Below are 27,246 nucleotides of genomic sequence, written 5' to 3' on the forward strand. Positions count from 1 at the left end.
TCCACAATGGTGACCAGGTGGTCTAATGGATACATCCCACTGTAGTCACTGCTTTCTGCATTTTGCATTGACCAAACATACAACTACCTTCTATGTATTAGCACAAAACCTTCTGATTCCAGAATTCCATACTTTTCCCTTTTAAAAAGGATCCCCGGAATGACAATTCGTTTTCAACTACCACGAAACCTTCCAGTCCCAACTTTCTGCATGTACAGTGTACAATGCAAAGGAAAAGAAAATCCCTTTGTATGTCAACACATTACTCCTGCAGCTGCTTCTTCTGTTCCCCTATCTTGAGCAGATATGTGGCAGTGGTGTGATCTGATCTATTCAACATTTGTGGTCATCAAGCTTTTACACGGTCATTGTCCAGCTATTGGATCGAATCTGTAAACCCCAGATACCCTTTACAGAGCTGAAGGACAAGCTCTGTTCAAACTGGGTGGTGTGTGTATGTAATTGTGTACACCATCCCCCAACCCTCTGGTTGAACTCATCAGTACAGAGGTTTTATTGTGTGCTGGGCTAGAAGAGCTAATTCTTTAAGTGGAGAGAGGCCTGTAATTCTGAAGCCCACTCCTCTGGTGCATATACATACAGCAGACCCTCACTAATTTGTACTATGCTAATCTGATATCTCATCATTCCCACACAGAGCCCAGCTGTCTTCCTCATCTCTCAGCAAAGATTGAATAGATGATACAGTGCTGTGGATAAGTCTCATATTACTATGGCTTCAATAATTTTGAAAATAAAATACTACAGAGCATTTACTAAGATGCAATAACTCACGATCGTGGCTGTGTATGTGCATATCTGTGAAGACACGTGGACATCTCTCTCTGAACTTTTGCGTGTGGATGTGGGCACACACACATCTGAGAGCTGGCATTGGCAGAGGGCTGAAGCAGTTGAGGGTGGAATTTGAATGGTGGGAGCCGGATGGGTTTTTTTAAAGCTGTATTGGTTATATGACTGTTGGGCAAATGACACTTGGTATGGTAAGAGGAAGAAGTGCTGCACCTTGGGTCAGTTTTTACTTTGGATCCCCTTTAGTCTCGTGTTTTTACATGTATGTTAAGAGGGCCAGAGCTTTGGAAGGTGCCCTTTGGCGTGGAGATTGCACAGGAAGGAACCAAAATCTGAACCAATGGAATAGAGAAACGGGCGGGTGGGTCTCTGCACGAGTGCGTGGCAAGGACCCTGACCCAGGTGACAGGCCCTGAGAGTCCTGTAATGAGGTGCTCGAGGGAGGCTATGGGAAGAAGGGGACAGAGAGGTAGGGAGCTCAGGCTAGATTAGAAGCAGTCACAGAGCTGCCTGGGGAGAATGACATGGGACCAGGACCCAGCACAAACTTTTAACACCCCCCCACCCCGTATTGGGGGTTGCGGCCTGGGCCAGGCCCGCCAGGCCCAGGTAAAGTGTACCCCTTTCCCTCCCATGTGGGGCCCCGAACGGGACCCAGACTTGTAGGGCTCAGGGAGTCCTGGGGGGGGGCAACAGGCTGGCGCAGGTAGGGAGTCCTGGGGCGGGGAGCGGAGAGGGGCGGGAAACGCCCGGGTGCAGGGGGGACGGAGGGGGGCAGGCGAGGAGCCCCGACGGGACAGAGCAGGAGGGAGCCCGGCCGGGCTGAGGGGGTGGGGGTCTGTGGCCAAGCGGGAGGAAGACGGGAACCAGCAGGGTACCTCGCGCCTCACCACACAGCCCGAGCTCGAGCCCCCACAGCGGCGGCGCCCGCGCTGAAGGCGGGAGGAGGAGCCGGCGGGCGGGCGGCGGGGCGGGGCCTCGCGCTGGGAGGTGTATTGTTCCCGGCGCGGTGCATGCCGGGCCCGCCGCAGCCCCCAACATGGCGTTGTGCTGTCACCTGTGTGTGTGAGGCGGGGAGCAGGACAGGAGCTGGACGCTGCGCCCCAGGCCCCCGCCAACCTCTCCCGGCCCCCCTTGAGGGACCTCAGGCGCTCAGCTCCTCGCTCCCAGGGCGCGCGGCTCCCGGCCGCGGGGGGACCCTCTCCCTGCCTCTCTCCCCCCGCCATGGGGGGGTAGCGGGGCCCGCCTCTCCTCTGCCCCCAGGGTCGCCCGCTGCCAGCCCCATGGGGTCCCCGGCGGCCGCCGCGGCGGCGGACTCGGCCCAGTGGCTCTCGGTGAAGGAGGAGACCATCTTCCTGCACGACGGGCTGATCCGGGTCACCGACCTGGCCGAGCTGCCCAGCGAGATCATCGGGGGGGCCGAGCCCGGGGACACCGAGCTGGAGGTGAGTGTCCCACCACACCCCCCTGCCGGGGGAGGGGGAGCTGCTCCGGGGGGCAGGGTGGGGGGTGGCGAAGGTGAGGATGAAGCGGAGAAGGAGGCCGGGTTGGGGTTGGGGCTAGGGGGGAGGTGGTGGGAATCAATCAGTGTGAGGAGGGTGGTGATAAGGAGCCGGGGGGGGGAAGAAGGATGACACAGGGAGGATGGAGGTTTGGGGTGGCTGGGATGAAGAATGGTGGATGCAAGAGGGTGATAGATGATTTGGGGGTTACTAAAACCAGAGATCTAAGTAATATCCTGAGCCAATCAGCCCCTAGCTAATGGTGACGGTGGTGAAGTGTGTGTGTGTGTGGGGGGGGGTGTGGAGAGGGAATGAAGATGGAGGGTGAAGGATTGGAGCAAAATCCCCCTGTTTTGAATCATAGGGTTTAAAAAAAATCTTTGTATTCTCGAACAGCCTTTGATGTATTGATTTTTATTTTTGGTTTTACCATGATTTTAATAGTTATTTTTGTATGCTTAGTAATTAAATCTATTTGTCTTGTTGTAAAGTATCTAGGATACTTGAGTGGCTAAGTGCAGCATCTAGGCTGTTGTAATGATTGTTATTAAAAGGCAAGGGGAACAGCTCGGTTTTTCAGCTTCTCCCCCTCCCCCAAATGTTGGTAGCTCTGAAAGCAAATTGTGCAGCTGTGTGTATTTGTGTATTATGTAAAGTATGTATCTAATTTTTTTTAGTGGGGTTTCCTATGGCTGAGTGTAGATTGTATCTATTTGGTAAATTGCTTCTTTTTCTGTCTCTCTTCTCTTCCTCCCTTTACCACCCCATCCTCTCTGCTGGCAGTGTGGCTTGCAATGTCACAGGGTCTTTGTCAGAGAAGCAGAGTTGTGTTTTCTAAGTGGGGATGGTTCAGCAGGAGTTTCATCTGTGTGCTGTGTTAGGTCAAAGGCTTTTATTTAGGCCACAACCCCTTTAGTGAGGCCTTAGCTGCAAACCCTGGTGTTGCCAAGAACCCACAAGCAACAGCAGACGCAGAAGCCTGCAGTTCTGACAAAATCACTGCTAAATTCTGGTGACAGGGAACTAAATCTGCTGTTCATGAAAACTTCCTCCAGCTTTATCTAAAAAGGAAGATTTTTTTTTTTTTTTTTGGCTGACTCTGACTCTTTTCTTTCTGAGGTGACATTGGAGATGGGTTTAGGTAGCATTGACTAGTTGTCATGAAATGGATATTGGCAAAAATCACACAAATCTGGAGAGACTTTTATAGTGGGTGACATCTCCTGTTTGCTTTTTTATATTTCTATCTAAATGCAATGACTACTCTCTTCTGATCAGAATCCACTTTGACTTTCAATGAAACGTATTCAGAAATTGATTTAAACCTCACCATATACTCGTGCAAGCAGTAATGACCAAATCATCTAATTATTGTAGTAGAATGGCATGGGCATGCCTACATCTCTAGCGTGCTTGTTCTCTCATACAGTTGTAAAGGATTCCCTAATTTTTTTTCTTTAATACACTCTTCTTTTCAGGATTTTACAAACTAGATCAGAAACTTGCTCCAAAATGAAACTTGACATGAAGGTCCTTAGTATTGGAGCCTTATTTTTCTCTAAAACTAAATAACCTGCCCTAAATTATTAGTGGGGGGACGGAGCGGGGAATGAAGTTTAAGGCTATCCTGTGGTTTAGTACACTTGTGTAAGGGGCTATTCATGAGTATCAATAGCATGGTGTGGGTGTAGTTTCAAAACAAAACAAAACAAATCCATTTGAAATGGGAAGGCTGTAGAGTGTGAGTGCTATGTATGCTTTCAGCATGAAACCTTACAAATAATTGTCTGCTATGCTACCTTTGCTGTGTGGATTTGTAATCGTGAATTGGGGGGCATTGAAACTCCAATATTTTGTGACACTGAAAATAGTAGAAGACCCTAAAATTAAAAAGATACCTTTATTTTTAAAAACTGGAGTTTTAAAAAGCTGATGTTTTTAGTAGAGTGTGCAGATTTAAATGCTTCTGGCATTTGGGGTGTGCAGATTTTAAATCACTTAAGATCTTAAGTGACTGCTATAAATGTTCAGTACTTTGCAAACAACTTCTATTGTGCATTTTATATATAACTTTTATCTTTCGCTGGTAAACTACTGGATTTGTTCCAGTAGTGAATACATTGAAAATATTTTGACACATGGCTATATATTCATCCACTAGATAGAGCTATTGCTAATCTGATTTGATACGTAATAAATAAATATTAACTGTCCAAATACTCATCTATTGTGAGAGGTGACTGGGGACAGGAAAGATACGTTGTTGCTGCTTTGATTAATAACCTTTCTTTATGCTTCTAAACTTGGCAAGGGCACTCAACTCTGGACAGGAACTTGTTTGGTATGTAGTCTTTACATCTAAAGCAATTATATAAATGAATGGATGTCCCTTATTCTAGTAATCTTTCTGCATTTCCCATGAGAGAGAGAGTAATGTCCAAAAAAGCTACTTTAGTTTCTTCTGTGTGTTTATTTTGTAGTGATTTAAAGTCTCATTCTCTTTTAAAACAAATAGAAGAAAAACAAGAAAACTGTGTTGACATGACAAAAATATGTTGACATAACACTAATGAGAAATTGATGACAAACAGGATATTTAAAGTTTAAACCTGACCTTCCCACTCCTGTAAGGTTTTGTTGGGTTTTTAAATGGAAGGTTATGAAATCTTTACACTCACAAGGAGAAAATGTGTTCTTGCAGTATCCTTTAAAGATTAATTTCCAAACTTAAATATTTCAACAAATAGGCAGTCTTTTAAACTTGCATATCTGTATGCATGCAAAATAAATATATGCACTATTAAAATTTTATATTTTCAATGAAAAGTGAATCACAAAAAAAGTGAATGTAATGCTTGTAAAAGCTGCTGCAATGATCAGTTTTGACAATAAAGTCCTCTACCAACAGAATATATACCACATTTAGCTATAGTGCAAGCTTCCCCACTAATGTTCCTCAACCCTGCTGTATAGGGTTGAGAGTTTTGAGGTACAGTCAGTCCTTTGCTTTTCTGAGACAAGGGTGCCAGTGGAAATGTTTAGTCTTAGTCAAAGCCCCAGTGAACAAGTGATGATTTTACAATGTTTTTTCATGTAGCATATCAAATAGTGGTAATTTTTTGCTCTGTGCCATGCAAGTTGGATTTAAACCAGTCAGTGACTTATATGTAGAAGGCCAGCAATTCTAGCATTAACAAGCGGCAGGTTCAGTTAATGTTAAATGGTACTTATTTATCCAGTGGAAATGTTTCAAAGTAAGGGTGAGAAAAGTCTAGTTTCTTTCATGTTAGTCACAGGACTAAGTAAAATAAAAGCACCAGTGGTCCCACTGCTATCTTAATTCTTATATATTTTAAACTTTACATATCTGCCTAAGAAAAACAGCAGTCATATAGACATCCTAACGACCCAGTTCCTGTACTTGAAGTTGGAAATGCAACTGCTACATCTGCAGCCAGCCACCTGGGCAATGTCTCTGTCCTCCTGTGATGAGAATCTAGTAACCTGTGCCCTTCTGTGATATGAATAGAGTCAGTGGGGTAGGTCGCTGGACTAGTGGTGCTTTTCACAGACATTTATTTGATGGGTGTGGGTGGAGGTGTATGTGTGAGGGAGAGTGGTGATAGCAAAGCTACTGCTCAGATTTTCTGTGCTATGTTGCAGTAGCCGTAAGTTGTGGTCAATGCTTGAATCATTCACATTGGGATCTGTCGTGGGTTGTTTTAGTTAATTTAGGTTTGATCCATCTGGGATTTGCCATTTGTCTTGGGTTAAATGTCACTGGAGGAGCCACAGCTGCATGTCCCCAGAAAGAAGACTATTCCTTGATAAGTGTAAGGTAGCCACATATACTTTTATATCTACTACTTGGACTTGAAAAAATTCCATATGCTTACTAGTTGGTGGACTAACTCTTGATATTATAAGAGAGTGTCAGCTCTGCTATAGTTAAGGTTGATACACATTGGTGTGCTCAGGGCCTTCCCAGATTGCCACAGCTCTGCCACGCTTCTCCAACCATTCAGTACAGCTGCACTTAACACAGGGCATGCAGCTGGCATGCATACAGATAATTCGTAGTGATAGTCAGCTCCATAGATGGCAAAGATAAGGTTTTATTGGTGTGTAGTGTGACTCTGTATTTCCTGGTTTTCAGAGATTTGAGTTTTGCTGAACTGAATGTTCTGGAAGGACACAGGATAGCACCAGGCAACCTTAACTCTGCATTAAGGAAGCTTTTTTCAGTGAATAGATACAAAAGACAAGGGCGGGATCCCCACTATCAAGGTCTAGGGACAATTTTGTGGTGAGAAACTGAACACCCTAAATTCAGTGCTGGGATTTATAGTAGGGTGCTGCCCCGGGAACTTTCTTGGGGTGCTCTCTTTCACAATGTCTTCTGGCTTAGCTGGTGTGTTTATAAATTCTCTTCTCTCCCTGGCTGCAGAAACGGAATGGTTCTCTACTACTATCTAGGCATTTATACTGTGCTTATCACTGTGATATTGTCCCTTTCTACTCCTACCCCAGCTCTTGCTTTTTAGGTCCTCCTTCCATTGTAAATACTCCAGAATCTCTCTCTCTGGTGCTCAGAGCTTTCCCAAGCAGCATCAGTCTGAAATGATCATGATTCTTGAAAGTAGAACTGCTGCCCAGAAAGATGACACTGGATCAATTTGCTACTTGGCTCACATTTGGAAGGTTATCTTTGTCACCTTAGGGGCTATAAATGTAATCATTTAAAAAGTGAAAGCTTAAATTCTACAGAAGTTGACAATACTCTCACTGACTAGGGCAAATTACCCACTTGCTTTGTGAATGGATTTTTCAGCCTGTTCGTTGTTTGTTCATTCTTATGAACAGGGCTCAAGCAAAAATTTTTTGGGCCCAGTATAAACTTGTAACCCGGGCCTCCTCCCACACACATACCATAATCCCTCATCCCATACATACAATCTCATGAGCCATGAAAATTGTTTTCCTCATGGTAGTGGGGGTTGCAACCTGGGCCGGGCCCTGGTAAAGTGTACCCTTCCCCTCCCCCACCCCCCCATATGGGGGCCCTGCTTATGAAAGTGATCCTGCAATCTTGGCCTGTCCCACCAACATTGTCTGACTTGATCTACACTGTGGATGCTACTGTTAAATGTTTTGTTTCACCAGCTATCTTTATTCAGATTTCAGTCACATTTAAAAAAAAAACAAAAACAAAAACTCTCAAAGGTACTAGTCTAAATTATAGATCGGCAGCCTGCAAAATTTAATTTTAAATCATAATCTAGCTACCTCATGTAGAAAATATTGGAGAACATATTTGGGGGGATTGACTCTGCAAACCTCTATTACCAAGCATATTGCTTATCACCAACTTCAATGAGACTACTTACTGCAGTAAACCATATACGCTGAAGTGGTTGCAGGATGAGGGTCTGGATTTTCCCCCCTTCAGAAACTTGAATCCAAATATATAAATTATAAATAAGCCAAACCAATATTTTAATATTAAAATAGATTAAAACCTCGCACATATATTTTTCTTTTATTAATATTTGTATGTATTTTAAAACTGTGCTGAGAGATAGTAGGATTGTTCACAAAAGTTGTGCAGGAACAAAAACTAGATTACCTTTTGACTGATATTTGTGAATTCTTTTCATATACTGTGAAGGAACATATACTGTGAACATATATTAAGGATGATTCGAATATTAGATTGTATGCATATGTTTTAATTATTTTTTCTTATTTCTCTTATGGCATATTTCAAAGTGAGTGATTAAACTTATAGTGCTTCCACAAGGGAAACAAGGGTCATGCTTTTAGCTGAGCTGTTAATCATGCTTCTATATACTGTATAATATGAATCAGATTTTAAGGAGGAGAGGTTATTACAATTATTTGACATAGTTAAAAAAACTAGAGCAATCCCAGAACTCTGATTATAAATTGAAGGTACATCCTGTTATGTATTTTGTTACAGTAGCTGAAAGACTTTTGTGTTAAGAGCAATGGAATACGGCAAAAGTATTATGTAATAGTTTTTTAACTATATATATTTTCAAAATTTGAAACATAAATGCCAAATATTACATAATTGTATAGATATAGTAAATGTAAAAGCAATATTAGTTACATTTTCCATACACAATAATATTGATCTAAGAAGAAGAATATAGAATTTCTGTTAGTTTGCAAATAACAATGAACACATTATTTATAACCAAAAAAATCACTCAAGTAATGCTTTTTAGAGAGGCCACAATACATATAAATTCTTACTTAAATGTGTGTATGGGAGGCGGAGGAGGAATTTAGCTACACAGATATATAGGTTAACTGTTTGAAAGAAAAGTCAGGGCAGTGTGTTTACTAATAAAGGTCTAAAATGTTTCTCTCTTATTCAAGCTGAGTATTACCTTACTCCAGGAGTATTCCCTTTGAAGTGGATTCACTGGGATTATTTGCAGAGTAAAGTATTGCTTAGTATGATTGAAGGTGGGAGAATCAGGCTCACAGTTTGAGTTGTGAGCATTTATTTTAAGAGAATCTCTATGTAAAATAATTTTAAATCTCATTGTTACACTGAATGTGATGTTGAAAAACTACAGCAAGGTTGCAGCATCAGACTTGTCTAATGATTTCAGTTCCATGTCTATTCTTTTTTGCTTGATTTTTACAGAACCTAAAACTAATTTTAAGATGTGACTGACCATATTTCTCTAAATAGTCAGTTTAAAAGAGTTTTTATGCCAATTTTTCAAAATAACTGTGTAGCAGAGCAAAGTCCTTCTGTTTCTTTAGTAAAGCAGGTATGTGATCTGGACATGTACTTATTTTAAAGTTTTGGAATGCTAATTCACCAGGTATTTGAAGAGCTTAATTATGAAATAACAATGATCCACATATGGAAATATCAGAGAGGATTTTTCCTCTCCTTTTGGAGGATTTCTAGCTCAATTTAACTGAATTGTCTTCTAGACCAAACTATTGGACCAATTCAGCCATTTTCCAGAAGAGATCAGAAAACTCAAGACCCTCTGGAACACCGGGAGGCAATTACTTGATCCTTTGTCGGTTCAGTCCCCTAGTACATAGTTTCTCAACCTGTGGTATGTGTACCCCTGTGGGTACGTGAGACACAGGCAGGTGGTACGCGGCGAAAAACCCAGTGAAGGGAGGCAAGTGGCAGCCACCGACTTCTGGGGAAGCCTGGTGGCAGCCGCCTGCTTCCCGCCCGGTCCTAGCTCCCAGCTGGGAGGCAGGCGGCCCACACAGTGTGATTTGCCCTAAGCCCACACCCCCCTAGGGACCGCCAAGGGGCGTGCTGCTATCCACTCTGGTGGGCCACTTGTGCCTGCTCATACCTCACAAGTTCCCACCTGTGTGAGGAGAACACCATGTGATGCTGCCATCAGGCCTTAGTGATTGGCTGGCGTTGACATTTGCTCCTATATGGAGGATGGGGAGGAGGAAGGAGGGGAGAAACAGCAGGGGGTTTTGTGATCTGCCACAACCACACAGCACTGCAGAACTCTCCTGCTTTACAAGAAGTACAGTCATCCAGCAGTAAAGGGGGGAAAGATTGTATTTCTTAGAGTGGAAAATTGAGTGTTGGGGTACTTATTAAAATTTTTGGAAGTTAGGGGGTACTTGCTACTTAAAAGGTTGAGCAACACTGTCCTAGTAATTACATCAGAGAGTATCTGTAATTTGTAATAACACTGTAGGTGAAACGTTTCACAGTGATATTACTTATCAATATTATTAGATTGCAAATGGTATATTACATGTCACTTTTTAAATAAGTGTGGTGGCACAGTATGTCTAGTATAGTGAGTATGTCAGGCCTGACGAGTAACTGACACAGAATAGTGAACCATCAGTGGGTCTGTGTGTCACAACCTCTGATTGAACTGGTGTTTTTCTTCTCATCTATGCTGAGAGCAGATTTTAAGAACATATCCTTTAAATACTTCTCATATCTGAGCTTGGCATATGCTCAGAGTAAATGGTATACTGAGCTGATTCTATAGTGTTCATGGGATTTATGGCTTACTGCTCTTGAAGGCTTTACAGTGATTCCTAGTGTCTCTTCAGAAATTATATTAAGCAGAATTGCTAAATCCTAGCACAGTGACACCATACAGCAGGCTGAGAGTAGAGACTTTGTGCACAATATAGCTTTTTGGAACAGTTTAAATTCTGATATACTCTTGCTATACATTTTACTTTGCAAGAATGTGTTAATCTAAGAAATTCTGATATTTCTATCAAAGAACAATTTGGAAACTTGGAATTCACTTTTTTGTACTAGCTCTTTGCTTAAAGAATAAATGACCACCTAAGAAAGCAATTGTCTATATATATATATATATATATATATATGAACATACATGTTCTGGGGAGGAGAAGAATGACCTTTTGGTTATGGGATGGGGCTGGAAGTCAAGAAAGTGGGTTCTTTTTTTGACTCTGCTTCTGTGTGCTTCAGCTCCCTCATCTGTAAAATGGGAGTAATACTTATTTAATGCAGAAAATGTTGGTGAAATGCATTGCAATTCTCAAGGAATTGTGCTATGTAAGTGCAAGGTTTTGGTTTAATGTGTAGTAGTAAGATGTCTATTGTTAAACTGATTATATAGAGAAATAAGTGAGCCCTATCTAGAAGTTTCAAAAACTCTCCCCTGTATTATAGCTCTGTAGAAGAGGACACTCTTCCTAACAGTCTCACTGCTTATCAATTCTGTTTATAATACCTGTCATCTAGGTGTACAATACATATATAGCCAGATTTTTTGCTAGTAATTAAAATGTAATATAATTTTTAAAATTAACACTTGTTTTTAAAATCCATAATATTATTTGCTAACAAATTCTTTGCTCACTTCCGTTTTTGGCCAAATAGGTCAGTAAAACTAATTTCTTCAGCCTGAAATTCTTAAAGTATGTACAGAACATGCTATTAATTGGGATGCACTAAATTGGAAGAGTTACATTATTGGGCTGTCTACAAGGAACCATTTTAGAATGATGATAGTGAATGGTCTTGATGGCTGCTTATATGCAACAGCATTAACAAAAATTCTTCTTAATGGGAAGTATTTGGCTAGTGCCAAGTGGTGTTTAACAATGTGTTAAATAAGATGTGAAAGTCTAAACTCCAGTCTTCCAATACAGAAATTGAAAATATAAATAAAGTTGAAAGAAAACTAACATCTCTACTCTTTTAGGGGGAAAAAATGCCATGAGATCTTTAATGAACACAAGTTGAAGAGGGTCTGTTTTGTTTTCATCCAAAAGACGACATCTCTGGCAGCGTGGTGGACCTTATTTTTGTACTTAAGTATTGGTGTTGTGCTGACTTGGCGCAAACAGTGCTATCTGCTAAATGGTTGCTTCCTATACAACTCTGTGTTTCATATCCAGGTATTGACCAGATACTTGGCTTATGAAGTTGCATGGAATCACTGCTAGAAGTGATATGGCTTAACAGATTCTAAAAAAAGAGAAAATACATGCTATAAGCAGTGGACTTTAATGTTATAATTAGCACTGATAGAGTCTTGCCTCACTAGAGCACTTTGAAAACGTCTTAATCAGTTCACAATACGGGTTTTTCTTTATAAAGTTTGAGATGTTACAATTGTCTTACTCTAGATCTTTGGTACTTAGAAATATTTCTAAACATGTATGTGAGCAGAATGTATTAATGCTTATTACACTGACAGTTCATTCTTGATTTAATTACTAGAAATTGTTCATAGTATTACATGCAGAACCTCTCTTCTGGCTATATGAATAGATTCCTTTGTAGCAATTCCCTCCCACCCACCCCCAACTCATCTTGTTTAATATACTCTTTGATATATTTGGGAAACTAACCTTCCTTGCTATGGTTTATCATTTTCTGTAATCTCTTTTAAAGGCAAGGAAATTGACAAATCTAGTGATAAGGCACCTAAGAAAGCAGTTAACTCCCTGTGGTAATTTGAATAGATATGTTTTCAACTATTTCTATTTTCCTTATTTTATCCTAGAGGTACTAATTGAAGGTTTCTTAAATTGTATTGTTCTTGAGGTACCTGGAATTCTTGCACACTTAAAATTGGTTTAATCTCCTCTTAATACAGACATGTAAGTCCCACCAGTATCACTGATAGAATCTAGTGAGTCAGTTTCAGCACAGACTGTAAGAAAATTTGGTGGTGATTTTGCACTACACCAGAAATAATGTATCCACATATAGTTATATGCACACACAATGCACAGCTGTCTGCAGAATTATAGGGGTTCAGTCTTGCTACAGTTCACTTTCTTGGAATATAATCTTTTCTGTACACTAGGCAGTGCAACATTTTGTATGTCTGAGGAAACTGAGAGATACTGCATCATCTAAAACCAAATGCTAGGAAAGGGAAAATCCACAAGATCAGACTCTGCATGATGCATCAAGTTAGGAACCGGAATGTAGGAGGTCTGACCTAATGGTCAAAACAGAAGTTAGGACTAGCGGATGGAGCAGGCATCCAGGTCGGGGAACTGAAGTGGGGGTCAGAACAGGAGTCAGCTGCCAGATACCAGAGCCATTGGTCAAGCCAGAGCTGGGGGTCAGAGCCAGGCTTGGTAGCTGAGGGTGGGGAGTGAGACGTAAGGGCATGACCAGAGAAGATGCAAGGATGAGGCATAGTGCAGGAGGAAGGTAAGAGACAGGAGCAGAGCAGGAATCAGGTACAGGATTGGATGTGGATTGCAGGAGGCAAGTAGAAACAGTCCCGTGCAGTAGCAGCAGGGAATCTGCACAGTTGCTCGGACAGCGCACCCAGGTCACTTCCTGGCTTAAGTGGCTTTAAGCCTTTTGTGTTCTGATCGGACGTCTTGTGGAGCCTGATGTTCCAGGATTAGTGAGGTGCTGCTTTGCTCATATCCATTGGTGGTGACAAGGGAGTGTCAGCGATCCAGGGCCTCTGCAATCTATTGCAAGAATTGAGCACAATAACTCACCTCAACCTCTCCTTGCTACATCTCAAGACCTGGCTCCTCAATGGCTCTCAGGCATAGAAAGGGATAGTTCTTTTTAAGTACAAAATGTGCTGTTGATAGTAGGTAACTCTCCCCAAGAGAGATTTAACTGCAGAAGTGGAATTGTTCCCATTCCTGGGGCATCCAGCAGGCATTATCTTCCTGCAAGTCACACCTCAGTCATATGCTTGAATATCTGTTGAATTTTAAATCCCTGGACTTATCTCTTAGCTCCATCAAAGTCTACTTGGTCTGCTATTACTGCCTTCTCCCTACCAGTTGATAAGTTTTCGATATTCACACACCTCGTAACTTCAAGTTTTGTTAAGGGTGTGACTAACCTTTTCCCTTATGTTAGACCCTGTCTACGCTTACCTCCGGGATTCGGCGGCCGTCAATGGGAGTTACGCAAGCTACGCAAAAAACTTGTGCAACTCCTGTCGACTTCTCTGCTCCTTTTCTGCGCACCATCTTCACTGCACTGTGCCATGCAGTGCTACGCCACTTGCGAAGGTGGTCTTAGTACGTCGATTTCTGGATCAACTGAGCAGGTCTTCACTGACCGCTCAGTCGATCCAGAGAAATCGATCTGACAGCGATGACTTTGCCTCTGTCAGTGTAGCCGTAGCCTTAGAGAGCCTGCTCCACCTTGGGACCTTAATCTATTTCTCAGTGCATTGAGGAAGCTATGCTTTGAGCCTATGGGGAGCTGTTCTCTCCTCCTCCTTCAACAACATGTTCCTTGTAGCCCTCACTTCAGCAAGAAGGGTATTGGAGTTGGGAGTACTTGTGGCAGATGCACCCTATGTGATATTTTACCAGGACAAGGTGACTCCACACCCCCACTCTTGCTTGTAGCCCACTGTCTCTTCAGACTTCCATATGAACTGGCACATTCAATTGCTGGTCTTGTGCCATAAGCCTCATGTTTCAAGGGAAGACTCTAGTCTTCACACTTAGAACACGAGGGCTATTCTCACGTTCAACCTCGAGGACTAAATCCTTCAGAGGCTTTCCTAGACTTAGTTTCCTTTGCAGACAGGGTGAGTGGAGTCCGTATTTCCACTGAATGGCTATTATCAAAATGAGTCTCGGTGTATTTTGGCATGTTAGGTAGTTTCTGGAGTGCATCCCCCAGCTAGGATGACTGCCTATTTCACCTTATGTAGCCCTCCTTAAGAATGCACCCATTGCAGACATTTGCAAACTTGCTACCTGCTCATCTGTGCACACTTTTTCTCAGCACTATGCTATCGTGCATGCTTCCAGGACAGGTGCAGTCTTTGCTGCTGCTGTTCTGCAGTCTATACTAGATCAGTCTCCTCAGCACCCACCTCTGTAGCTGTGACATTGCTTGGGAGTCACCTAACGTGGAGAGACCTATAGGTACAACTACTGGAAGAAGGAATGTTTACTTACCTGTACAGTAATTGGAGTTCCTCGTGGTGTTTGATTCCTATGGGTGCTCTACTACTGCCCTCCTTCCTCTCTATTTAGGAGTCCTTGCCATGCTGGAATTCATAGTTGAGAAGGAACTGGAGTAGCAACGGGTTCACCCTCCCCTGTATGACCTTGCATCAGAGCACCAGGATGTATAGGGTACAGGTGCAGACCGCATGGCCACAGCTACCAAAAATCTCCAATCAAAAGTATACGGGCATGTACACACACCCACAAGTGAGCACCGATGGGGACAAACTTCTCAAAGAACTCTAGTTATTGTATAGGTGGTAACCTCTCCTTTCATCCAAGATGTGGAGTTGCAATGGGAAAGAACAGCTCTTTAGGAAGATTATAGAGTCATTTTTATAAATGAAACTAATTTTTAGAAGATCACTAGCAAAGAATTTGATGGGAAGGCTGCTGTTAAAAACGCTCGTCTTTCTCCAACTTTATGTAAATTCCTTTAAAAAGAATATCTTCCTTCTCTAGTTAGTACTTTCTTGGTTAGAAATTGAATCAGATCCTTGATAGCTGCTTGAGAGCTGAAAACACCTAACCCTTTTGTTTAACATCAGGATTCAGGATCCTCTGCCTGAAGTAAGCAGTAGCCCCAGCATCCCTACTATCTGTACCAGCTCTAAAGAATGTTCTAGAAACACTGTGTCACTTGGCATTCAGGAGCCTGACATTTATTTAAAAAGAACTGTTTTAATGTTAGCGATATGTCAAAGTATCCTTCATAGCAAATAGGGCAGTAGCTGATACTGGGGCTGTTGCTCCCTTAATCATAACTGTCTTTTTTTTTATGCTGTTTTTTGTCTTGCTGCTTATTTGTTAGATTTCCAAAATGTGCCCAGCTATACATTATGGGTCATATATTTTGTTTAACAAAAAGCCACAATTTTTATGCAGCAAAAGACTCCTTTTCACCCCCTAAAACAAGCAAATGACAGTACAGCCTGACCACCGTGTGTGCGTGAGAGACAGACAGTGGAGAAACTCTAAACATCTGTTGTTGGGTTGACTTTCTCTTATCCCATAGCCTTTCTTCTTAAGGTAGTGACTTCAGGTTATTAGTAGATCTAGATGAGAGTTCTAAGGTTTGACTCTGCTCTTCACTCTGGACTGTTCCAGTTTATTATTCAGTCCCTCAACTTGTATAGGAGCAGTTATAATTTGTGACTGGTCTGCTTTGGTTCTATTTGCCACATACCTGCTTTGTGATCTCTTGCAAGTCATATTCTCTCTTTCTCTCTCTCTTTCCCATCCCACCCTTTAAATGTCTTGCTTATTTTGACTAAGCTATTCAGGAATTTTGTCTTACTGTAGGTGTGTCTACACTACACACACTACAGTGGCACAGGCTGTGCCATTGTAGTGTTTGTAGTGTAGGCATAACCACAGCTTTGACACTGCAGTGCCTAGTGTAGACAGTTGCTACACCCTTCCATGGCTAGATCATGGCTTTTGGTATACTGTAAGTAAGAATTTGCACATATCTGTTTCAGAAATTGTGGCTTTTTTACCGTTTTCAGAGTTCATTTATTGGTTTTTCTCTATTCTTTCAAGCTTTTCTGGGTATTGTATAGATTGTGTTGTGGTAATAAGATGGGATATGAAAGCTTTAAAAAAATCATGTTATGTATAACAAACATTTTATCCCTTATTCTTAAAAGCGTGGTCTCTATCTGCAACATTTAATGAGTTTCTCCTTTGCTCTCTTTCTCAGCAGTGGGTATTGGTATGAATTATTTCTTTTTAAGTTTCTCCCTAAATAGCAAACTGTGCCTGTGGGTCAACTTCTCCTTCTCACTTTACTAGCTTTCACTGAAATTCTTACAGTTGAGGAAATAGTCTTTTGCAGCTCTTTGCGCAAGTAGAGTGAGCCTTTTTAGTGTCTGTTCTCCAATACTACTGAGGATACGTCTATACTGCAAAGAAAAACCCTCACCACAGAGTCTGAGACTAGGTCAATTGACTCAGGCTTGCGAGGCCTGTGCTGTGGAGCCAAAAAATAGTAGTGTAGATGGAGCCTGGGCTCTGAAACCTAGTGAGGTGGGAGGATCTCAGAGCCCAGGTTCCAATCCAAACAGGAAAGTTTACACTACTATTTTTAGCCCTGCAAGCCCAAGTCAGTTGCTCAAGCTCTGAGACTTGGTGTCATGGGTTTTTCTTCACAATGTAGACATACCCTTAGGTGCTGGCCTGTCTTCCTGTTGTATGACATATGAAGTAAACATTATTTATATTAGTTCATCATTTGGTTATTTTCTTTCCTTGGTGAAGGAAACTATAGCTGGTGCTTCCCTATGTGAATTTTAGTGCTCATGAAAAGTGCTAAATTAACAGTCCTGGAAACTTAAGTCCAGTGTATTCATCCACTGGGATGTAGCTTCCTCACACAGCCCTGTCTTAGAGAGATTAGGGACGAGAGGATAGTTCTTGGATCTCTGTTCTGAGGTTGCGTGTGTAAACTAGGCAGTTAACGGAAAACAGTAACCTTAGAGAAAACAGTAACTCTACCTAGCCCCTCTCACCCACCTTCTTCCTCTGCCCTAAGGATATATAGAGTGATGCCATGCTACTCAGTTACTTTTGATTGCCATCAACTGCAAGCACAACCTCGGCTATGTCCATCCCTACCCCTTTATGTTTCTTTATCTAGAAAATTGCCTCTTGTTTTTCTAACTAATGGGATAGTTGAGTCTGAACTTCTGGCCTGGCAGGGCCCTCACCCCATTCGTGGCTCCTCTGAGCCTTGTCTGCTCTGTTGAAGCTGGTGGTGTTAACTTCAGCAATCTGGAACACAAAGGCTTCAAGTTATGGACTATCTGCGGTAGCACTATGGGCCAGAACTAAAGTCCACTGAACTAAATGGAGGGGGAGAATTTCTATTGACTTCAGTGAGCTTTGGATTCAGTACTGTTGGTGCCTGAGCAGTCTGTGAGATGATCTCTAGCCATAATGTCTCACAAGCGTTAAGAGAGCCAATCCAATATTTTCTCATTGTTTCCTGGCACTCCCTTGTCTGTCTATATCCATCTGAAAAAAGAAGTAAAACATGTTTGGTCTAAAAAAAATCAAATTAAATGGTCTAGTGTTTGTCATAGTATCAAAGCAGAACCCAAATAGTAACCAGGTAATGTTTATCTTTTGTGTTGCCTGTGACATTAGTCTAGGAAACACTTAAAAAACAAACAAAAACAAAAAAAGCCTCAATAATATCAAGGTATTTAACCCTTGAAGGGAGCCACCTTTTCTTTGGAAGACGTACTGTTTAAAAATATTGTTAATTTTTGGATTTGATCTTCATTAATTGTTCTTCCTCTTTGTTGCCGCTTCTTGTTACTTTCAATTTGAGAATTCATCCTAGTGTGTTACAAACAACACATTTCCTGCATATAAAATTGTTTGACTTTTTGGAACAAAACATTTTAAGGTATGACAATCTCTAAAACAGATCAATAACATTTATATTCTACCACAGGAGGAGAGAGAATATACAAAATCTAGCACTTTAAAGAGTACTTTAATATAAACAATATTTATTGTAAATGTATTATTCTGCATAATGTATAGTTTAGAAACTAACGTTCTTAGACTGGAGAAATTGATATATATAAAATGTACTTTCTAATACTTAACCGTTAAAATGCATCTGTGCTAAAGTAAATTCTGTAAGAATTTCATTTTTTTTAAAATGAACTCTTATTAGTAGGGTTAAATGCTGCTCACTATACACAGGTAGTTTCACTTACTTCAGTAGGTTTACTAATGAAAATGGTGAATATGACCTATCCTAAAGAGAGTGATCTATTCATGTTCCTAGATTTATAAAATTTAACTTTATCTTCCTATTCTATATTCTGGATGCCTATCTCATAAGTTAAAAAACAAAATATAAAAGGACTGCCAGTCAGTATAATCACCCTGACTCTTAACCTTTTCTCTCCTCAATAGCCTGAGTAAAGAGAAAGGAAATATGGGCTTTGCAGGATTCCTGCAGGCTAATAAATCCAGCTTTGGGTGCACCAAGGTGACAATTCCAAGGACCTGTCACAGAAAATGCTCCATCAGCAGCCCCCTCTCATTTCTATTGAAGGAATGCCAGCTTGAGTAACTCTGCTGATCTCAGATGTGGTACTTTCTCATATGAGGAAAAGAGAACTACCATCTCGCTCAGAAATAATTGTTTTCTGGCTGAGTACTTCAAAGAAATTCTCCAAAACATTACTTTCCATCAGGGTTACTTGATTTTGTTGTTCCCACTTTGTTTCCCATTTTATTTGGAAGTGCCAGGATAAAGACCTCTTTCTTCTCATAGAAACATCTGATCATAAGGTGTGTGTTTGATGTGACATCAGCTATCACTAAGGAAAAGAACACTACATCTGCTTCAAATGTTTGCAGTTATATAATAAAGAGTAATGGGATAAAAGTATGACGAATAGCAGGAAAAACCTTCACAGTGGGAGCTGTTGAAGTTAGAAAATTGGAGAAAGCTCTATCACTTGAAATGTTCTAAAACCGGAGAAAGTACTACAAAATGTACTTCAGGGAACAATTCTGCACTTCTTGAGGCATAAACTTGAGATGTTTTCTATGTAATATACTAACACTTTAGGTTGGCATTGTGTTCCAGTGTAATATTTGGATGTTGTTACATGTGTTTTGTTGGACTTTGCTTTTTTAAAAGCATTTCTAATAAAGGCAGACATATTTGCACTAGTAAATGTGACCTTCTTGTTCTCCTCTTAGATTCTAACTTTTGAGACTAAGAATCCAACGGAACTAGCTGAGCGTTTGCGCTCTGTATGTGGAAACCAGAGCAACGCCTATGCCCGATTGCTTGAATACCGTCTAAATGCTTTGCGTGGACTCTGGAATGCCCAGCGCCAGTTAGCCTTGGAAGAACAACATGAACAGGAAAATTCTGGGGATGAAGAAACTTTGGCTTTGCTCAAGCGTCAGGGTTTGTTACAGCAACCTGAGCAGGCACCATTTACTTCACGAATGGGGCTTCTACTGGTCTTTCCTCTTATTCAGTCTCAAAGCAGAACAGACCCTTCTCTCTGTAACATAACTGCTGAGGTACTATTGAATTGCCTTCGAGACTGCCAGCCTTTGAGTTTGACTAAGGAACCAGCTGACTGTCTTAATGGAATTGAATCTTTGCTCTGCTCCTGGTTGGAGGAAACTTCTGCCTCAGGCCAACAGATTCCGTATAAGCAAAAAGAGAATGCTGCTGCTGCCCTTGTTGCCTTGGCTTGTGCAAGGTAAGAAGAGTCTATATGAGCCTATGCTTACACTTGCTGCCAAATTTGGATATAGAGCTCTATGTAGCTTGCCTATCTCCCATCGACTTCCTGACTCCGACTTACCGCGGTGTCTTCAGTTCGCTGCGCCAACGGGAAATGCGCTCCCGTTGACGCAGCGTTACTCCACCTGGCGGAGGTGGATTAATAGCGTCGATTTCCGGGTCGACTGAGCGGGTCTCCACTTCCACTCAGTTGATCCAGATAAATCGATCTGACGGCAGCAAATTTGCCACCGTCAGTCTAGACATACATAGCCTTAGACACATATCATGGTTGATGATGGTAGTATATGTTTGTGCTAAAGAATGCAAAAATTATAATGTGGTCATGCTGTGGAAATGCTTTTCATTTTATACTAGCCATTAGTCTCGTCATATTAAAAATTGGTTTGAAAAGGTGAAACCAGTATTCTAAATATAAATGCTTAGCTCATTTGGAAGTTGAAAGATTTAGGTTAGGACTGACTCCTGTGCATGTGGTTTCCTTCACTGTGTTGAACCCGTCTGTAAGGATGGTCAACACAGGATACTAAAGGTTCTCTTTGTTCCCTTTCTTTGAGAAAATGAGGAAGATTTGTGTGACTTCTCCCTGTGTCCCTGGTTCTGCAACTTATTCTTCCTCAAGGACTATATAGAAGTTGGTGTACTGTCTGTGTCAGTGTTACCCTGTCATCAACTGCAAGAGGTTCTTTTTCATTCACTGTACATAGGGAAGGCCTGAGAGGAAGTGGTTGTTTGAATTCAGTTTTTCTTGGACACAAAATGGTTTAGGCTAAGACTTTCAGAAGTAACCCTTGACTGATTGATATATATTTTTGTGGGTGTCCTACTTTTAAAGGGTCCTGATTTTCAGAGAACTGGTGCTTAGCACTTTCTGAAAATCATGATCTTCTAATGCACCCCAAATTGCTAATCATGTCTGAAAATCTTGGCCTTAATTTTTAAATACTTTTGGACTGAGATGGTATCGGCCAATTTTAACTGAATAAGGTGCAAAGGTAGAATTATAAACCCAAGAAAAGTATGTTTTAAATGGAAACTAGCAAATGGATAGAGAAATGTTACCAGGTGCTGTTGTAATAGGCTACCATAAAAGGCTACCTGTGGAAAAAGTCTGATGTAGTTTGACCCGCTGGCTTATAGGTCGACTGAATTTGAATATGAACACCATATTGCTTTACTATATCTTTCAAATTCTCTCTGCTTTGAAGAATAGCCTTTTATGTAAAGTGTATTTGGCCAGCTTTCAGAAGGATTAGATGAGTTAAACTTGTAATATTTTTAATGACATGGATCTGAATTAATTGATAAATTGGACTCAAGGAAACCGTATGAGTTTTAGTATGGCTAAATATAAAATACATCTAGGAACAAAGAATGGGAGACTGTCCTGGGAAGCAGTTACAATTAAAAAGACTTTGGGGCCATGGTGAATGATCAGTTGAACATGAGCTCCTAGTGCGATTCTGTGGCCAAAAGAGCTACTGTGATCCTTGGATGTATGAATAGGAATCATGAGTAGGGTTAGAGAGGCTATACTACCTCTGTATTTGGCACTGGTGTGACAACTACTAGAATAATGTGTCCCATTCTGGTGTCCACAATTCCAGAAGGATGTGATAAATTGAAGAGGATTCAGAGAAGAACTGTGAGAATAATTAAAGATTGGAAAACATGCCTTAGACTCCTGAAGCTCAATCTATTTTGCCAAACCAAGAGAGGGTTAAGGGGGGACTTGATTATAGTCTAGAAGTACGGATATGGGGGAACAAAACTTTTGATAATGGGTTATTCTGTCTAGCAGACAAAATTATAACACTATCCAGAGCTAGGAGTTGAAGCTATATGAATTGAGACTAGGAATAAAGCAGAGTTATTTAACAGTGAAAGTTATTAACCATTGGAACATCTTACCAAGGGTTGTGGTGGATTCTACATCACTGGCAATTTTAAAATCAAGATTGAATGTTCTTCTAAAAGATATGTTGTAGTAGAAACAAATTAATTCAGGGAATTCCTATGAAGGGTTACATAGGAGATCAGATTAGATTATCACAGTAGTACCTTCAGGGTTTATAATCTATGAATCTATTAAATGAATTAAATAAAATGTATGTGACAAATAACATTGAGTTTTGTGCTCCAGTTGGGGGTCAGTTGTTGCTATCTGGCAAGTCTAAATTATTATCAACAAGCATTGATATGCTCTTTGTGAATTTAAACGATTAAAGGAACCAAAATTAAATAAAGGCATTGAATTAAAGATCATCTTTTAAGCTTGTCTTTACAAAATTGTCTACATAATGCTACCTACAGTGCTTATAGTGTTCCGAGTTTGTGTTTACTTACAAAAACTATGCACTTTTCTGTGCGTTGGACAACATTTATAAAGAAAGAAGCCTTTAAAAAGAGACTATTGAGAATCTTCTTTCAATCCTGGTTGCTTCATTTTCCTAAGGATACACACAATGGGATGAATATTGTTTTTAAAAAAACTGATTAAAGTTCTTGGGGGAAATAAAAATTGATCACTTCAAAGATGGGATGCCAAAAGACTGTCGACCATTAGAGGCTTTTTCCGGGGTTTAGAACTACTTACAAAACTAACGTAATCTGCCCTCTCGATTTTTATATGGGCATGCAAGTTAATCATTTTGTAGAAGCTACTAAAGAGAGACCCTTCAGTTGGGGGAGAACCCATTAAAAGAAACATTTTGATAATGGCCTAAACAATTAAGCAATCTCTATTGTTCAACTTCTCTGAGAAACACGTGCAAGTGTATACCCCCAAATTCTAGTCCCTAGGCCTGAGCTTTTTAAATGCGTCTTAAGGATAATCAATTGTAGAAAGCACTTGACTATCCCTTTGAAGCTTTCTTTTGCAACACTTATAAACCAAATATAGTCCTTCAAGCTGCATAAACTTCATTATTTTTCTTAAATAATGAATAAAGGAATCTAAGATGCTCTACAGGGTATTCCCAGTTGCCCTCCCTTGTATATTGTTTATGGAACTGCCTTTGGCAGCTGATGCCCAAAATAAGAAGTGGGTCCAAGGCTGGCAGTTATATTACATCCTTCCCTCTGCCCCCTCTTTGCCTGCTGTTACCCCAGAGTGAAGTGGAAATATCCACAAGAAGGATGCAAACAGGAAAGAAGTCAGCTCATTGAGAGAGAAAACATCATTTGAGGTTTTGCACCAAGTTGTCACTGGACATTATGCCTTAAACATCTGTTGTCCTTTGATCACTGCCTTGCAAATAAATTAGTGTATTTTTAATGAACAAAGACTTCTAACTCATACTTTAATTTATTTTTCTAGGGGATCACTGAAAACTTTTGTTCACACAGTACATCTATTACAGAAACAGACAGACCTGGGATCCCTGCCTGTGGCTGATGTATTATACAGGTGGGTAATAACTTTTTTAATTGTAGCCCTTTTACATCAACCTTTAAAATATGTAAATATTAAAGATAAAAGATCCGTCTCAAAATGTGATCCACTGACAAATCCAAGACTAAATGAAAATTTGGAAGCCCTAGGAGAAATTGAAAATCCGGTTAATTGAGGAAGACTAATGATAAAAGGCTAATTCTCAATGTATGTTAATTTTTAAAAAATTAAATTACTAAAGTTCCCTTAAAGTGGCTTAATTATTATGAACTGTAACACAGAGATAAGAAATTTCCCATTTGAAAAATATCTTTAATCTTAATTTTTGAGCTGGTTAGCTGTTGCTTTTATCATTATATTGAAAACCTTTTCTTTGTTTCTTACTCCTTTTTGCTTTAAAGGTTGCTGCTTCTGGAAGGTGGGCCTGGATCTCCTTCCTGTTTGCTTGGTGGAAAACACATGGTATCTTGGGGATTTGAAGATATGTTACCTGCACCTGATGCCAACAGTGGCTCCAGCTCTGAAAACAAAGGTGAATTGTTTGTTTTATGATTAAGGGGATCAGATTTATTTTTGCAGTCATAGTACAGAATATCTTTTTTTCTAAAGCTTCAGAATTTGAGAGGTTCTTTTTCTTTCTAGTGGAAATAGTATAAAAGCAGTTACGATGCATAACAAAGGAGAGAACATATGGAGCCATGTTTTTCAGAAGATAGTGTAGCTGGGCATCCGTAAGAACATGCAGGCACCTGTTGTATCTGCTAAACCCCATATTGGTTCAAAAAGATGGCTACTTAGGCACTCAGGTTTCCGGCTTGCACATTCAAAAACAGACTGATGGACACGGATCTAATTTTATAGGCGGCGTGTATCACTGGGTCACCTTTGTAATATAGACCTGTAGTACATAATTATGTAAATGGAGATGGGCACATGAGTGTTCAGTGCTTGCTTTGGATGCTTTTTTTTTTTTTTTTGAGTAGGGGGTTAACTGAAAGAAACAAATCCACTTATTAAAATAAAGTTTTAGCTGGCTAACAGTAAGTCTTAACTCTATGTATTAATCTAGTGCAATAGATTGTATCATTTTACTAAACACTAGCTATTGGCCTCAATGCATGGGTATCATTAAGTTACTGGTGAGGACTGAATGTCATTTTTAATCATGGCTAGTGATCTAGGATATAAATTTAGGATTCCATCAAGGGCAGTATGCATAGTAGAACTCATTGATTTCAATAGGGGTTTTGTACAAAGATTAAATTAAGAATAGCTTTTATAATTATACTTCTTGTTTTTGTGCCATCGCATTGTTGTCACACTAGGCATCTGTCAGTTGGAAAGTGCTTAACTTTAGGACTGCCAATGTTTCTGTCCTTTCTCTTTCTTACCCATCTCCTTTGCTCTTACTTACGTCTCTTTCTGTGCCTCTCCTGTTCTTCCCTCTGCATTTCCTTCCCTGCAGCAACTCCCAATTCCCACCATTTCCCTCATTCTATTGTTACAAAGGCAAACAATGAAAGAGTTTAATGTGGATGTTGAAGTGTCATCAGACTTGAGTTGACATCTCAGTGAGATCACTGAAGATGAAGGGAATTCACACCTCTGAGTCAGACTACAGACTCAGAAAGACAGATATATTGGTTTACACTCTGTGCATGTTTGGAAGGTTATGTTTGCAACCATGAGCGCTAGGAAGTTACTTGTTCTGAAAAATATGAAAGCATAGATTCTATTATCTGAATATGTAATGTGGACTACCAAAATATAAAAGGGCTGGTTATTTGACATCCATGTATTAATATTTTATCTTGTGTGCCTTACATGTACCATTGCAGCCAGATTTTTCCATTTCCCCCCTTCTCTACACCTCCCCTTTTTTGCTTGCTTGGTAGTTTTGTACTTCTGATATAGATAAGTTAAAAGGTTTGGTAGAGATCCTGTCCTCCTTTATCAAAGATCTTTCTCCTTCAATTAACAAAGAGCTGAGAAAGAAATGGCTAGATATAAGAGCAATACTGAGTTCCACTAGCATTTATTGGCATTATGTTTTAAATGCACTGTGTTAGATTTGTTTCCTCACACAGTTAAAAACGGTATGTTAAACTAACAGTGGTGGTCTTGAGCAGAAAAGCTTACCATATTCATAAACTTTGGGTATTATCTCCCCTTCTAGTATGCTTATGTGTGAGCAACAGTAGCCTGTTCCTGATACCCTAGAAACAGGAGTTAAATCCTTCTCTTCTTTTCAAGCAAAACAAAAGAAAATGGTCTTCTGCTCCATTGCAACCTTCTGAAAGCATTTAATAGAAAATGATGCTTAAAATGTAAGGAATAATTTTAGATTCTGGTAGTGAAGGTAAAACATTTCCATCTGAAATGAGTCCTGTTGAGTATGTCCTGTTACTAAGTATGGTTCAATGCAGCATTCTAACTTGCTCCATAGTCAGACTTGAAAAGTATGCAGCCAAAAATCTCTAGGGGTTGTCTGCTGATCCTGTCCTGAACTCTGAACCAGAACACATGAGGAATTTAAGAATAGAACTTAAACTCTGAGCTATATCGCATAACAGAGAACAAGGCAATACAGAAATAAGGATCTTCTCAAATGTATATCCAATCTTAGAAAATAGATTGTTATCTAATGCCATTTTGCATACCTGAATGAGCAGCTGGGTGCATGTTACACTGTTTTCATTCAGTTTTCTTGGAAGCACTTTACATTTTTTTGTATAATGTATTTCATATTTTAATATATCTACATTAGCAATGTGGATAAATTGTAAATATACAGTCATGCACAAGGAGATACAGGCAAGGTAGAGTGCCTACTACAATGGGGTATTGATCCTAGATTGGTTGTTTTAGGAGTGACTGTAATACAAATAATAATTTATATATATAAAAATAAACTTCGGCTCTTCCGACAAGAGAAGAGGAGTTCTCATTGGTTTTCAGTCACTGTCCTAACAGCAACAGTGACATGATCACTGTAGCTTTGCTGCCTGTAAAAGATGTCCATTGAACACTTCCTTCCTATTTCAGATGCGGACTTAGGGCGCTGTCTTGCAGCAGATGGACTCTATCTTTATACAACTAATTCAGTAGGCAGAGGAATAAGCAAATTAGGATCTGGATTACACGGTACTTTACGGTAAGCTACAGTATAGCTGAATGTTCGTATTGTGATATTTCTGCCTTTGAAGATCTATTATCCTGTCTAGATAAATCTTTGTTGTCAGAGATGAAATGTACATGAAGCATCTAATATTTTTTTCACTAAATCCTTTTTCAGGGATTTGATTTTCCCCCCTTCTTATATTAAAAATAACTGCCATTAAATATCTTCCTCGTCTAACATGGCCACTATTTTGAGATGTTTTTACTTAATGTATAGAATATTGTAGGCATAAGTTTATTCTTCCCTGGGAGCAGTTGGCAACGAAGGGGGTACAGCCTCTGCAGCGAGGGAGGGAAACTCTCATTGAAGAACACCGGGTAGCTTCTCCTCAGCCTCTTGGAGTCTCTGGTACCCATTGACCAGATGGGATAAGTGATGCTGATTGGCCAGCATTCCCCAGCTCCCAGGATTTAACCTAGGTCAGGGGCCATGTGGAGCTCTTTTGGCTCTGTTCCAGCATCCCCACCTTGAGCTAGGAATAAGAAGCTGGCCTGACTGGTACTGCAGGACTAGCCAATCTCCTGTTTAGGGGTCTGGAAGGAATTTTTTCTCCCATGAGCCAATTGGCAGAGCA

The 27,246-nt window shown here is 40.4% G+C and overlaps 1 protein-coding gene across 5 annotated transcripts in view; it reads left to right on the top strand.

The window, feature by feature from the left end:
- The first annotated feature begins 1,891 nt into the window (after window positions 1–1,891).
- Window positions 1,892–27,246, top strand: part of HECTD4 (HECT domain E3 ubiquitin protein ligase 4) — a 102,837-nt gene continuing 77,482 nt past the window's right edge. For 4 of the 5 annotated variants that reach the window (XM_067539499.1, XM_067539501.1, XM_067539500.1 and 1 more), the window contains exons 1-5: window positions 1,892–2,258; window positions 19,536–20,053; window positions 23,417–23,506; window positions 23,893–24,023; window positions 26,537–26,645. In XM_067539499.1, coding sequence (XP_067395600.1) covers window positions 2,097–2,258; window positions 19,536–20,053; window positions 23,417–23,506; window positions 23,893–24,023; window positions 26,537–26,645 — 1,010 coding nt within the window. In that variant the 5' untranslated portion in view covers window positions 1,892–2,096. The remainder of the gene's footprint in view (window positions 2,259–19,535; window positions 20,054–23,416; window positions 23,507–23,892; window positions 24,024–26,536; window positions 26,646–27,246) is intronic. The other variant, XM_067539503.1, reaches the window with a different exon arrangement.

Source organism: Emydura macquarii, unplaced genomic scaffold, assembly GCF_026122565.2.
Source record: "Emydura macquarii macquarii isolate MOO-44397 ecotype Brisbane River unplaced genomic scaffold, CSIRO-AGI_Emac_v2 contig_554, whole genome shotgun sequence".
NCBI lineage: Eukaryota > Metazoa > Chordata > Testudines > Chelidae > Emydura > Emydura macquarii.